The 12,843-nt window shown below is 36.6% G+C and overlaps 1 protein-coding gene across 1 annotated transcript; it reads left to right on the top strand.

The window, feature by feature from the left end:
• Nucleotides 1-4,979: 4,979 nt before the first annotated feature.
• On the top strand, nucleotides 4,980-8,614 carry LOC137737760 (uncharacterized). The gene is made up of 8 exons (XM_068477314.1): nucleotides 4,980-5,936; nucleotides 6,066-6,160; nucleotides 6,319-6,422; nucleotides 6,558-6,658; nucleotides 7,001-7,104; nucleotides 7,281-7,718; nucleotides 7,811-7,942; nucleotides 8,040-8,614. The coding sequence occupies exons 1-8, from the start codon at nucleotides 5,664-5,666 to the stop codon at nucleotides 8,197-8,199; spliced, it is 1,407 nt and encodes a 468-aa protein (XP_068333415.1). The 5' UTR covers nucleotides 4,980-5,663; the 3' UTR covers nucleotides 8,200-8,614.
• Nucleotides 8,615-12,843: the final 4,229 nt, after the last annotated feature.

Below are 12,843 nucleotides of genomic sequence, written 5' to 3'. Positions count from 1 at the left end.
CGGAACTAATTTAAGTCGAATTCAAGTGTTCTTGCCTAACAAATAGCCAATACGGGACCACTTACGTATGAATATGATTCACTCAACGTCAATTTTAAAGAGAAGAGCCACTCTCCGGATCTCTTCTATCAATACCATTAAATCAAGTGATTCAGATCTTTGAAATTTCATTTAATGATAAAAAAATTATTATAACTTTTACAAAGTCAAAACAGGTAGGCCATTTGATAAAATTTTAAAGACTCAGATCACTTGATCCGGTGACCTTGATGGAAGAAATCAGGAGATGATCTCTTCTCAATTTTAAATAGTCAATATTCGACATTTTGGATCTGATAAAACAAAAGAGAATCATAAGATAGTTTTAAATATGAGTGTAAAAAATGAGAAAAATGATGTGTAGAAATCATTTTCCTTTATTTATAATGCAACTGTGGCCATAAACCTTTACCGTTAGTTTAACGGTCAGTAGGGTTTTCTAAAATTGTATTTGGTTGTGATGTTCTCTATTTTGATGGCGGTGTGTATCCCATTGTTAAAAATGGTGGCAGCTCCTCACAGAAGCGATTGAGCTCTTAGACTATTTCTAATTGAAAAGGCTAAACATAGTTTCGTCCAAAAATATATTCATGCAAAAAATATTTTTAAATGAATAATGTCACTTCAGAATCATATATCATTTCCAAGCTAAACATAACCTCTCAATAATTTATTAGTTTTAAGTTTGTACTTTAAATTAATTGGTTAATTTAGTTAAAATACCATTGAACGTTTTTAAATTTAGTCGTGGAACTTAAATTAATTATTACAACTAAAGATCTGACTCCATAAAAAAGTTAAGAGGGGCTACATTTTGGTCAAGATGCCTGTTTGGCTAAATAATAATTTGGTGGGTTCGATAAAATTATAGCCTAACCATTGGTTGGAAATGAATTTTTTGACAAATCATATCATTTTTTGGTTTTTGGACTCCTAGCCCTCTCTATTGGGATGACCTTGTTCTTATGGCTTGGTTTTAGACATTTAGTTCGACTCTTGCGCGAGTTTAAATAAGTTGTAACAACTCTTTACAAGTTTGTTGTCATTCTGACCTATCCAAATTTGACCAAAAGAAAATATTTATTCAAATTATTGATTAATGGCATGGCATGTGAAGAAAGGTACCAACAAACAATTCGTCGATAAACAAACCAAATTAGAGTCGCAGCAGGATGCAAAATAAGGCAAGCAACTTTTGGTGGCTTATAAATTGTCAAGATATCTCAAATCATGCAACGAGTCCCCTTTGCACAGCAAACAACAGCGCAGGATGGATCACCGCTCACGAATATTAATTATTATGTGAGGCTGAGATTTCTCCAGTTGGAAGGCGGGCCAACTTGTTTGTCTTTTTTTCTTGTTTATTTAATTTAGGGTTTGTTTATTTTATCCAATAACAACACCAACGCCACCTAACCAAACCCCACCAGGCCACCACGTGTTGCAAGACGTGCGGGATACTTTCCCTTCCCAATTATTGTTTCGTGAATATCGACCCATATCACTCCAATCTGTTTAGTTTACTAACCCTAATTTTGGGCATCAAGTTCGCACCAAACTAATCCTAATCACTCTATTATTAAGGAAAATCCAAGTTCGCGCCATGAACGCAATTGCCTCCACTTTTAATAAATGATATATGCCTGATTATCCCTTTTTATATTCATACTGAGCATAAGTGTCATTAAAACAAGATGTTTGATAAAATTTCTTAAAAAAACCGAAACAAAATAGCAGTACTAAAACAACTAAAGCAAACTAACAAATGCACAAGGTTCATCTTTTCTTCCACAAAGAACCTAACACTCAATTCACGACCCTAGGTGTTTGAGTTTCTCTCCTCGCCTCTTCATGGTGAAGCCTTCACGGCTTGTAAAGGTCTACTTATGGATATGCATAGGGGTTTACACAATTTGATCCTTGAGAGTGATTCACTCCAGATCGTTACAGTACTTCAAAAGAATTCCATGGATGTGTAAACCATTGGGCACGTTGTGGAAGATTCCAAGGCTTTGCTGCTAGGGATCACTAGAGCTACTGCTTCCCATGTGCGTCGCCAAGCAAATGAAGCTGCTCACCGCCTTGCTCACTATGCCTTATCCTCCCCATGCGAGTGTGCTTGGTTTGAGGAACCCTCAATATTATCCATGATGTTTTGTTGTCTAACAATAACTCTTAGGCCTTTCAGGAGTTTTCATGGGCTATGTAATCCGCCACTACTTTAGATCTATTATCAATATAATACCATATCGTTGTTGTGAAAATAAAAGGTCAAACAACACCTTGATCTCACTTTGAGTTATTTTCAAAGAAAGGGAAGCAATGCTTTTGATGAAATAACTTCTTCGGCAGGATTATTTTATCATGTCCTATTACGATAAAATTCTGAATTCGACGTTCCTCTCGTTGGTCCTAACTAACCTTAAGCTTGTGTGTACTAAGAAATTCCTTGCATGTACAAGTTTTAACTTGTACGTCATAAAGTGCAGTATCTGTTCAACAATTAACACAGATTATAACATCATCATTGGTTAAGTATTATCTGTCGAAGACTAGCAAAGTGAGGTCAAACTTGGTCAGTGTGTAAGAAGTTATGACCAACCGACAGCCATACCATGAGAGGTTGAGAACAGTTGGCAGCTAGTAGATGCGTCTTGAAATTTTTTTGAAACAGTTGATATTATATTAAAATATTCAAAAAAAAAATTAAAGAAAGATATAGAAAAGGGGTAAAGTTTAAAACCCACCCCATATTGAAAACATTTTTTTATTTCGGCCAAAATTGACAAATTTGTTGGTATTTCTTATATATAAATTAAATATCGAAAAAAGCTCTTATATTTGGTTTAAACTAGTGTTCGACATTGAAACTAACCGATATCGAAATCAATATATCTGTTGATATTTTCACATACGTGCATATCTATGTTTTCATCGGTACTAGTATTTTAATCTGGTTCTTTTTTATTTAGTCCAGGGTTTGTTTATTTTATCCTGTCACAGCCAACAATCAATTTGCATGTGCAGACACCAACGCCACCACGTTTTGCAAGTCGTGCGGGATACCTTCGCTTCCCAATTATTGTTACATGAAATATCGATCCATATCACTTTGAATCTGTTTAGTTTACTAACCCTAATGTTGGGCATCAAGTTCAAACCAAACTAATCCTAATCAATATAATTATTAGGAAAATCCACATTACGACGCCATGAACGCAATTGTCTCCACTTTTGGTTATGCTATATGACTAATTATTCATTTTTATGTCCTCACCGAGCTTGTCTATCATCAAAATAAGATGTTTAATAAATTGTCTAAACAAACTGAGATAAAATAGCTCAGCGTCTTCTCTGGTAGGTTCATCTTATCATGCATTTTTACGTTAAAATTCTGACTTCGACACTCCTCTCATTGATCCTAATTAATCTTAAGCTTGTGTGTACTAAGAAGAATGAGGATCCTCTCCTGACCCTCTTTGTGAGAATTCTAGAGATCCTCTAAACACATCCGTTCATCATACATCGTGCGGTCAATTTTCGTTAAGTACTGTTTATATTTAATTTTAAATAAAAAGAAATTTACAATGATTTCTAATCGCACGATATACGATGAATGAATGTGATTGAAATATCCCAAAATACTCATAAAGAGAATCCGAAGAGGATCCTCATTCTACTAAGAAGTACCTTGCATTTATAAGTTTTGACTTGTAAGTCATAAAGTGGAACTAGGATTCTCTCCCATTCTCTATCCATACCCTTCCATCATCTCCTCTCACATTTTTTATTTTGTATTTCTCTTTCTATAAAAAAATTAATATAAAATATTGATATGACTTAACCGTGACCGTTCAAATAGGAGGGAAGGGAAGGGAAAGGAAAAGGAAAAAAAGAGGGGAAATAATCTTTACTCCCAAGTGCAGAATTTGACATGTTCAACAATGAGCACATACTATAGCATCAAACTTGGTCAGTGTGTGAAGTTAAGAACCGACAATGCCATACCATGTCGACGAGAACAGTTAGTAGCTAGCAGATGTGTGCTTGCATCTGTATTTGAAATTTCTTCAATACGATTGATATTTTTGTGAAAATATTTAAAAAATCAAAGAAAAATATGAAAATAGAATAAAATTTAAAATCCATCTTATATCTGAAAAAAATATATTTAATTCCGGATATAATCAACATATTTTATCTATATATCTAACATATAGGCTAAAATCAGAAAAACTCCTATATTTGGTCCAAACTAGTGTTCGATATTACCAAAAATTTCATTTCTAATTTCTATCAATTTCATTAAAACCAATCGATACCGATATTAATATATTCATTGATATTTTAACAAATTCATATATTGATGTTTTTATTGGTACCAATATTTTAGACACTGACTTACACGCACTGGATCAGACCATAAGGCTCTTGTTAGTCAATCTAATCTTACACGTTGCGCCAAAATGCCCATAACCTAGAGTTGTCCCTTTCAAAATCATAAAGACCACCAGTCCGCCACCACCAAAACTCAATATGCAACAAGTTTTTCATGAAAGGAACAAGTTAATTTCTTATGTCACTCGTAAGAAAATAACTTGCATAAAATCCATTCTCAGTTGTGTGACATCTTAATTTAATAACGTATAATTTTTGTATAAATTTACTGCACAACAACGCACCATCAGAATCAAAACGTTTCATATAAGTTGTTGCTCTCGTCTCCTCCATACTTTCTTTGTTTGATGAATCTCCGCCTTCCGTTGAAAGCGCGTGATTTGGAAGTATGGGTTTTTCTTGTTAGGCACTAAATTGAAGGGCCGGTTTTAGTTGGTCGTTGAGGGTTAGGGCACCTTTCAAAGTCGTTTAATTTCAAGGTGACTCAAATATAAAAGGCCTTCCAAATCTCCAAAAATCTTCCAAATTCAATTCACGGGAGCTCCAGCAGACAGTTGGACCTCTGTAGAAACGCCTAGAATTTTGCTGTTTTCCTCATCCACAGTTAACACAAACAAAAACCATTATCCAAAATCCCCAGAAAATTAATTAGATTATTACTGTTTATTTAATCGTTTTAATTAGCTTAATCAACGTTGCTGTCAACTCAGCGGGACCCACCTGCGGAAGTTATTATAATTTCTTAGAGCGGTTTTCTCAAGGGGACACGTTGCACCAATCCACACCAACTCTCTCTCCCTCTCCTCCCTCTCCCTCTCTCCTCTCTGCCTTCAACTCAGACGACAAAGGAAGGAATTAACAACGAAAACTTCCGATAGTTGGGAAACGAGGGAATTGTGGTTGCAAATTCCAACTCCCATTTTTTTTTTCAATTTCTCAGAGCATTCAAAGATTAATCCTTTACCCCTTTTTTTTTTTTTTTTTTTTTTTTTTGCCCCCTTGATTTTCTCCCTCTTGTTTTGACAAAAAAAAAAAAAACAAAGACCCGCGGAGTTTCAGAGACTTTGGATTTTCGGATTTTTCCCCTTTCTATTGAAATTTCGTAGAGGGGGACTTCAAGTTTCATGCTTATATAAAAAAAGCTCGAGCCTTTTCGTTTTCTGCAACGAGGAGCCTTCTGGGTTTTGTGTTTTCTGAGTTTCTTGAAGAAGGCTCTGCAATTGTAAATGCTGACGAGTTTGGAGAAAATGATAAGACTATGGATTGCGGCGCTGCAATTTTCGGAGCTTTTTGTGAGCAGCTTGGTTCACATGCTGTACGGGTTTTATATCTTTAGCACCGCCGTGGCCGGCGATCTGTCGCAGGCGCTGAACGATTTGCTCTCGAAGCCGAACGTGAGCATTGAGGTGAAGGATGAGGTGGCACAGAGAGACCTGTCGGCCAATGGCAGCCTGCCACCTATTGTTTTGGTTCATGGGATATTTGGTTTTGGCAAGGGGGTACGTTTGTATTGATTTTTGTTCCGAAATGGGTTCCGATTCGCACTGTAAATGGAGCATTTTGGGGTGTTAAATTGTTTTTTGTTCAGTTTTTGTAACTGGGTATTTTGGATTTCTTCTGTTTTGCAGAGATTGGGAAGTTTATCGTATTTCGCCGGGGCGGAGAAGAAGGATGACAGGGTTCTGGTGCCTGATTTGGGATCTCTCACGAGCATTTATGATAGGTTCGTGCTGTTCGGAGCCTCAAAATCTTTTCTTTTTTTTTCGATACAAGCGATATTGGTTGGGGAGAATCGAACTCAGGACCTCGATCCCCAATGGCTGTTTTTGTATTGTACCCTTCGGAGCTAACAAGGTTTCATGGGGGTTTTGGGGGTTTCAGGGCTCGTGAATTGTTCTACTATTTGAAGGGTGGGCGAGTCGATTATGGTGAAGAACACAGCAAGGCTTGTGGGCACTCACAATTCGGTCGAATTTACGAACAAGGTTAGCATTTCCTTGTGTTCATATTATTTTGTCATTCTGTGACAGTGCTTTTAGGATTCTAAAACCACAAAAGTACGTGCTTTGTTAGGCCTTATAGTAAGCGTGTCATTGCTAATGTGTGATTGGGATATGCAGGGCACTACCCTGAATGGGATGAGGATCACCCTCTTCACTTTGTCGGCCATTCAGCTGGAGCACAGGTTGTCCGTGTGCTGCAGCAAATGCTTGCTGATAAGGTAAGTCAAGACTATGAATTTGTTTCAGACTAGTTCTTCTGAGTGAGAGAAACTTCGGTAGGAGGGCAGCTCTCACACAAGCTGAGACCAACAAGGGGGTCAGGCGTGACCAAAATGGTGCTTTTGTGAGAGGTGCCCTACAGATGACGTGATCAGATAACCCCTACCCAAAATTTCCATGACCATTCTTTATGTAGACATGCCTTAAACAACACTCCAAATCCTTAGAATAAGTATGACAAGCTTTACTTAAGGTAAAAACAGGATGGCAGGAAGAATCCTGCTTTCATTTTTTACTGAATGTTTCATTTTGTTGACTGAAACGTTTGATTTTGTCTGCAGGCGTTCAGGGGGTTTGAGAACACGAATGAGAATTGGGTACTGAGCATAACATCATTGTCAGGAGCATTCAATGGGACAACAAGAACCTACTTGGATGGAATGCAGTGAGTTTCCATTTCATCATCTTATTCTTGTCTTTAAAACTTTGTGTGATGAATGCAAATACTTATATAAGAGGATGAGTGTTGTTTTATATTTATATTAACACATTAATTTCATATGCGAATTGGACTTGATTTTCTAGTGCTAAAATTCTTGCTGTGGTTTCTGTATTTCTCAGGCCAGAAGATGGAAAAACTTTGAAACCGATATGTCTGCTGCAGTTATGCCGGCTAGGAGTAATCATTTACGATTGGTTTGACATTCCCTGGCTGAAGGCTTATTACAACTTCGGATTTGATCACTATAACCTCACATGGAAGAAAGTGGGTGTGAGGGGTCTTGTTGATTGCCTCTTGGGAAACTCAGGCCCGTTTGCTTCTGGTGATTGGATTCTCCCAGACCTAACACTTCAAGGCTCCATAAGACTTAACAGCCATCTCCATTCCTTCCCCAACACATACTACTTCAACTATGCCACTAAGCGTACCAGGAAGGTGTTGGGTGTCACAGTTCCTTCAAGTATATTCGGAATTCATCCATTGCTTTTTATTAGAGTGTTGCAGATGAGCCAGTGGCGTCACCCTCCAGATGTCTCTCCCCCATACAAAGGCTACAGGTGTGTTCTTAATCACATATCAATGGTAATGGAATGCTCAAATTCAATTGCATCATGATGACTCAATGGTTGTGTGAATAATTCGTGTGCAGGGATGAGGATTGGCAGGACAATGATGGCGCTTTGAATACCATCTCCATGACACGCCCTCTTCTTCCCATTGAACATCCAAGCCAGTTTGTAAAGGATGAATCAGATTGTCATCCCTTGCAACCGGGCATCTGGTTAGTAAAAACACACTCTTTTGCTCATCACTACTACCTATTCTTCATTGTTTCTCATTGAACAAAACAATAAATTTGGAATTTGATTACAATGCAGGTACTACAAGATTGTGGAAGCTGATCACATATTCTTCATTGTGAATCGGGAGAGAGCCGGAGTTCAGTTTGATCTGATATACGACAGCATTTTTGAACGCTGCAGAAAGCATGTATTTAGAAAAACTCCTCAGACTTTACCGAACGAAACACACCATTAGTTCAGCATTCCAGTACTCTCACACAATATACTACAAAACTAGAACATAGAATTCAAAACAAAGAAAGCTATTGAATTAGCACCAGCAGTAACCCTTTGTTCCCCTTCCCTTACCTCACGTAGATGTTTAGTTCTCCTGTCCGATTTTTTGAATTTTTTCCCTCACCCTCCACTGCTGGTACAATTTGCGTAGCCTTCGTTGTAGTGTAGTGAGAGATATTTATAGGGTTTAGCTTTGTACATCAGACCTCTCTGGCCTTTCCAAAGTGCATGTATTTGGAAACAAACAGTATCATTCAAGTTACACGCCTATAATTCCATTTTCAGTTCTCAAAAGTACATGATTCCATTTCTAAATATGAACATGTGCATTAATTGTCAATTTATACAAGGGATGCAGAGAATGGGTACAAAGTAAATGTTCATAATCACTTGAGCTGCAAGCTTGTCTCGACTCTCGTCTCTTCACCCTTCTCCTTTACTAGAATCAAGAACTCAAGATAAATCTTGAATACAGGCGCCGTTCAGCTTCAATCTCTACTTTTTATCTTCACAACTCTACTATCACTTCTCTCAAGTCAAAGAACAAAAAACAAAAAGAATTGTTACTGACACTTCATAAAAAAACACATAACCATGCAAGATTTTGGCCCTTTCCTCTAATCCTCTTTCCTTTAGTCCATCAAATCTGGATCATACGTACATTGCTTAGTTGGATAAATCAAACTTGGGCTGAACTGGACCAACAACACTTTCTAGGTCCATACATGTTTGTGCTCCTATTTTGGTAAAGCCCAAATCCGTTTTTCTTTCTCATCCATCTCTATAATAAGATTGACTTGTAAGCGAGCGATTGTGCATCGAGTGATTTACGACATGTAACAGTTTGCATTTGTGTGGTTTACGACATGTAACAGTTCAGTCCACATATAGGGGAGCCTATTGTTGCAGGGGCCAGATTTATTGGTCAAAATACTATTTCTGTTGCGAAATGTCTGGCTTTTCAGGATGTCTAGCTTTTCAGGATGGCTTGTGGATGGCCAAGTCTAAGGGTTTGGCTCGTATTGTGGTGGAGGGTGATTCGAAGTTGATGATTGAGTCCATGAGTAACGCTTATAACCCCCCTTGGATATTGAAGTTCATCTTGGAGGATATTCGCTGGCTTGTTGGGTTTTTTGAGGACATTTGCTGGAAGCATGCCTTTAGGAAGCCAATTTTCTAGCAGATGCCATAACTAGTGTCGGTTATTCTATTGCTGATTTTCAATGTTTGGGATAGAACTATTCCTTCGGCTGCCTGGCAAACCTTCCTATTTGATTGTACCCAAACTGGTTGCCCTAGGTACAAGTCTCATATCCGAACAAAATGTATAATCACTTTGGAGTTTCACTTGATCTTACCTCTCATTAAAAATGGGGTAATTGCGAGGGATCTGAATTCTTTTGCTTAAACCAACATGTATGGTATTAAGAAATATCATGTAATATATTTTGTAATATTTACCTAATATGATTAATGTCAAATCCTACCAAAAGAGGGATACGATTTTGACATTGATGTAGGGTTAATTGGTTGACCCAATGGTGTATATATTGTACTGTAAAGTTTATCAATAATACACACGAAATCATTCAGTCACTCTCCTACTGCCAAACTCATCATTCTTCGTTGTCTCCTTGTGATGGGTCAATATTTTCTATATAATTTAGCCTAATCTTAGTATTAATTTATTGTTTATTTTGGTGAGATTTTGATACTTTGAATTATATTTTTGATGTAGGACAATTGACTTCTTCTTGAGAAAAAAGTGATCGAACAGACGAATTTTGGAGTGATTCTAATTGGAGATGTTCGTGAGTTTTTCAAGATGATTGTATCAAAGTTTGATATTTTTCTACTAAGCCGTTTGATCGTGGCAATGAAATAAAGGCCCAGCGCAGCTTTTCCAGATTGACGTTTTTGGACATTTTGGGCATTTTAAAGGTCAAGATGGCATATTTTGAGGAAGATTCCTCTTGAGGAGTTGTAGGGAACGACTTAAGCTTTCAAAAGAGACACTTTGGGACCAAATCGAAGTTGATTTGTTTAGTCAAAAGTCTGATTTTCTGAGAAGTCCAAATTTTAGTTCAAATAAGAAACCTTTTATTTTCTGTTTTATTATTTTATTATGTTTCCTAGTTTTATTCTATGACCTTTTAGGGTTTTATATTGTAGTAGTATAAATAAAGATATTTAGCCATTATGGTTGTAGAGAAGAGAGGAGGAGACGCACAAGCCTTTGACAATTCAAGTTTATTTTCTAGGTGTTGTCTATCCTTATTCTCAATAATATTTTGTTTTATGATTGTTCGTAACTAGTTTCGTTTGCTAGGGCAAAGCCTTGAGCCTTAGCAAGAATATGCAGTTTATTTTCAATTTACTTATGATATTATGCATGCATGTTTTGAATTATTAATCACCGTGATTAAAACCGTCTAATTGTCTTAATGCCTGATCACCATTAGGATCTTTAGAAAAGTAATTTGATGCAATTTTGGTCGGAATGTTTCTTGAAATTGACGCTGGCTTCTTGTGGTTAATAATTGTAATTTCACTTAAGATGAACACCACGTCTTAAGGGTTGTATGATTTTTTAAAGGGTTTTCATAAAACTTAATGAGTCTCTCATGTTCATATTTGATCCAAACTTCCAGATGGGTTGCATGTTAGATATATGTTCTATGTTGGAGGTTCCAAGTATAATATATATTAAGAAAACCTAACCTTTAAAATATGCATGGGTAATTCATAAGTAATTGGAAGAATTACGTAGGATTTTTAAGATGACGGCTGAACCCTAGGGCTTTTACAAATTGATTTTCCTTAAATTGTTCTCTAGTTAATTTATTTAATTGTTTTTAATTTAAATTCGTTTTTATTATTTTAAATTCCAAAATCATCTTTTTCACAACTTTGTTCTAAATAATTAGCTAAGGATTAGTACAAATACAAATTATTCATTCAATCCTTGTGGAAACAACTTGCTTGAGCTGCTATACTACGACAACCTTATACTCTTGCAAGTATTTTCAAGGGTTTTTATCCCTATTTTTGCAGGTGGTAAAAATCTCTATCACCTTGCTATTGCCAGTGCCCATCATTGGTTCATTCATCAACTGGATGTTCAAAACGGTTTTCTCCATGGTGATTTGCATGAGGTTGTTTTCATGGAACCTCCTCCTGGTCTTTGTCGACAGGGGGAGAACATTGTATGTCGGCTTAACAAATCTCTATATGAACTCAAACAGGTCTTTAGAAATTAGTTTTCGACTTTTTCAGTCACCATTCAAAAAGCAGGTTATCAACAAACAAAAGCTGATTATTCTCTTTTTACCCAGGCTCAAGGTACTTCATTTACTGCAGTCCTTATCTATGTAGATGACATACTTCTTACAGGAAATGATCTTCAAGAGATGGAACGCCTCAAAACATTTCTTCTCACACGCTTTTGCATCAAAGATCTTGGTGATTTGAAATATTTTTTCGAGCATTGAATTTTCTCGTTCTAAGAAAGGCATTTTCATGTCTCAAAGAAAATATGCACTAGACATTTTGCAGGATTCTGGACTTACTGGAGCACACCCAGACAAGTTTCCAATGGAACAAAATTTGAAACTCACTCTCATTGACGGAGCATTGTTAGATGATCTCACCAAGTACAGAAGACTAGTTGGACGATTGATTTATCTTACTGTCACTAGGCTTGACATAGTTTTTTCAGTTCGCACATTGAGTCAATTCATGCATGAGCCTCGTAACACTCATTGGGATGCAGCTTTACGAATTCTCAGGTACATCAAGGGTACTCCTGGTCAAGTTTTGTTATTCCATGTCTTTGACAATCTTTAGTTAAAGGCTTTTTGTGATTCCGATTGGGGAGGTTGTCGTGCTACAAAAAGGTCAGTTACAAGATATTGTGTTTTTCTTGGAAATTCTCTCATCTCATGGAAATCCAAGAAACAAGAAAATGTTTCTCGATCATCTGCAAAAGTCAAATATCGAGCTATGGGCAACACATGTTTAGAGTTAACTTGGCTACGCTATATTTTGTAAGATTTAAAAGTTCCGCAAAAGGCTCCCACATCATTGTTTTGTGACAATCAAGTTGCCCTATATATTGTAGCTAATCCTGTTTTTCATGAGCGAATGAAGCATATTGAAATTGATTGTCACATCGTTTGAGAAAAACTGCAAGCTGGAATGATTATTCCCTCACATGTACCTACACATTTCCAATTAACAGATTTATTTACAAAAAGATCAATTTGCGACACTACGCGACAAGTTGGGAGTTCATAATATTCACTCTCCAACTTAAGGGGGGAGTATTAAGAAATATCATGTAATATATTTTGTAATATATTTATCTAATATGGTTTAAATCAAATCCCACCAAAAGAGGGATACGATTTTCTAAGACCTTGATGTAGGGTTAATTGGTTGACCCAATGATGTATATATTGTACTGTAAAGTTGATCAATAATACATACCAAATCATTCAGTCTGCTACTTTCCATTCCTTTGCCATTTAGCCATTTTAATATTCAGCCTTTTTTAAGATATGGATATGAAATTTCCATACCAGCCATGTTAATATCTGGATTT

This window comes from Pyrus communis, chromosome 6 (genome assembly GCF_963583255.1).
Source record: "Pyrus communis chromosome 6, drPyrComm1.1, whole genome shotgun sequence".
Classification (NCBI taxonomy): Eukaryota; Viridiplantae; Streptophyta; class Magnoliopsida; order Rosales; family Rosaceae; genus Pyrus; species Pyrus communis.
Note: the sequence above shows the minus strand (reverse complement) of the source record. Positions and strands in the feature narration are given on the sequence as shown.

Excerpts from the sequence above, each read along its gene's own strand:
- LOC137737760 (XM_068477314.1), top strand. The coding sequence starts at position 5,664 with ATGCTGACGAGTTTGGAGAAAATGATAAGACTATGGATTGCGGCGCTG. Across the intron at positions 6,161-6,318 it reads CTCACGAGCATTTATGATAG|GGCTCGTGAATTGTTCTACT; the intron begins GTTCGTGCTGTT and ends TGGGGGTTTCAG. Across the intron at positions 7,105-7,280 it reads ACCTACTTGGATGGAATGCA|GCCAGAAGATGGAAAAACTT; the intron begins GTGAGTTTCCAT and ends TGTATTTCTCAG.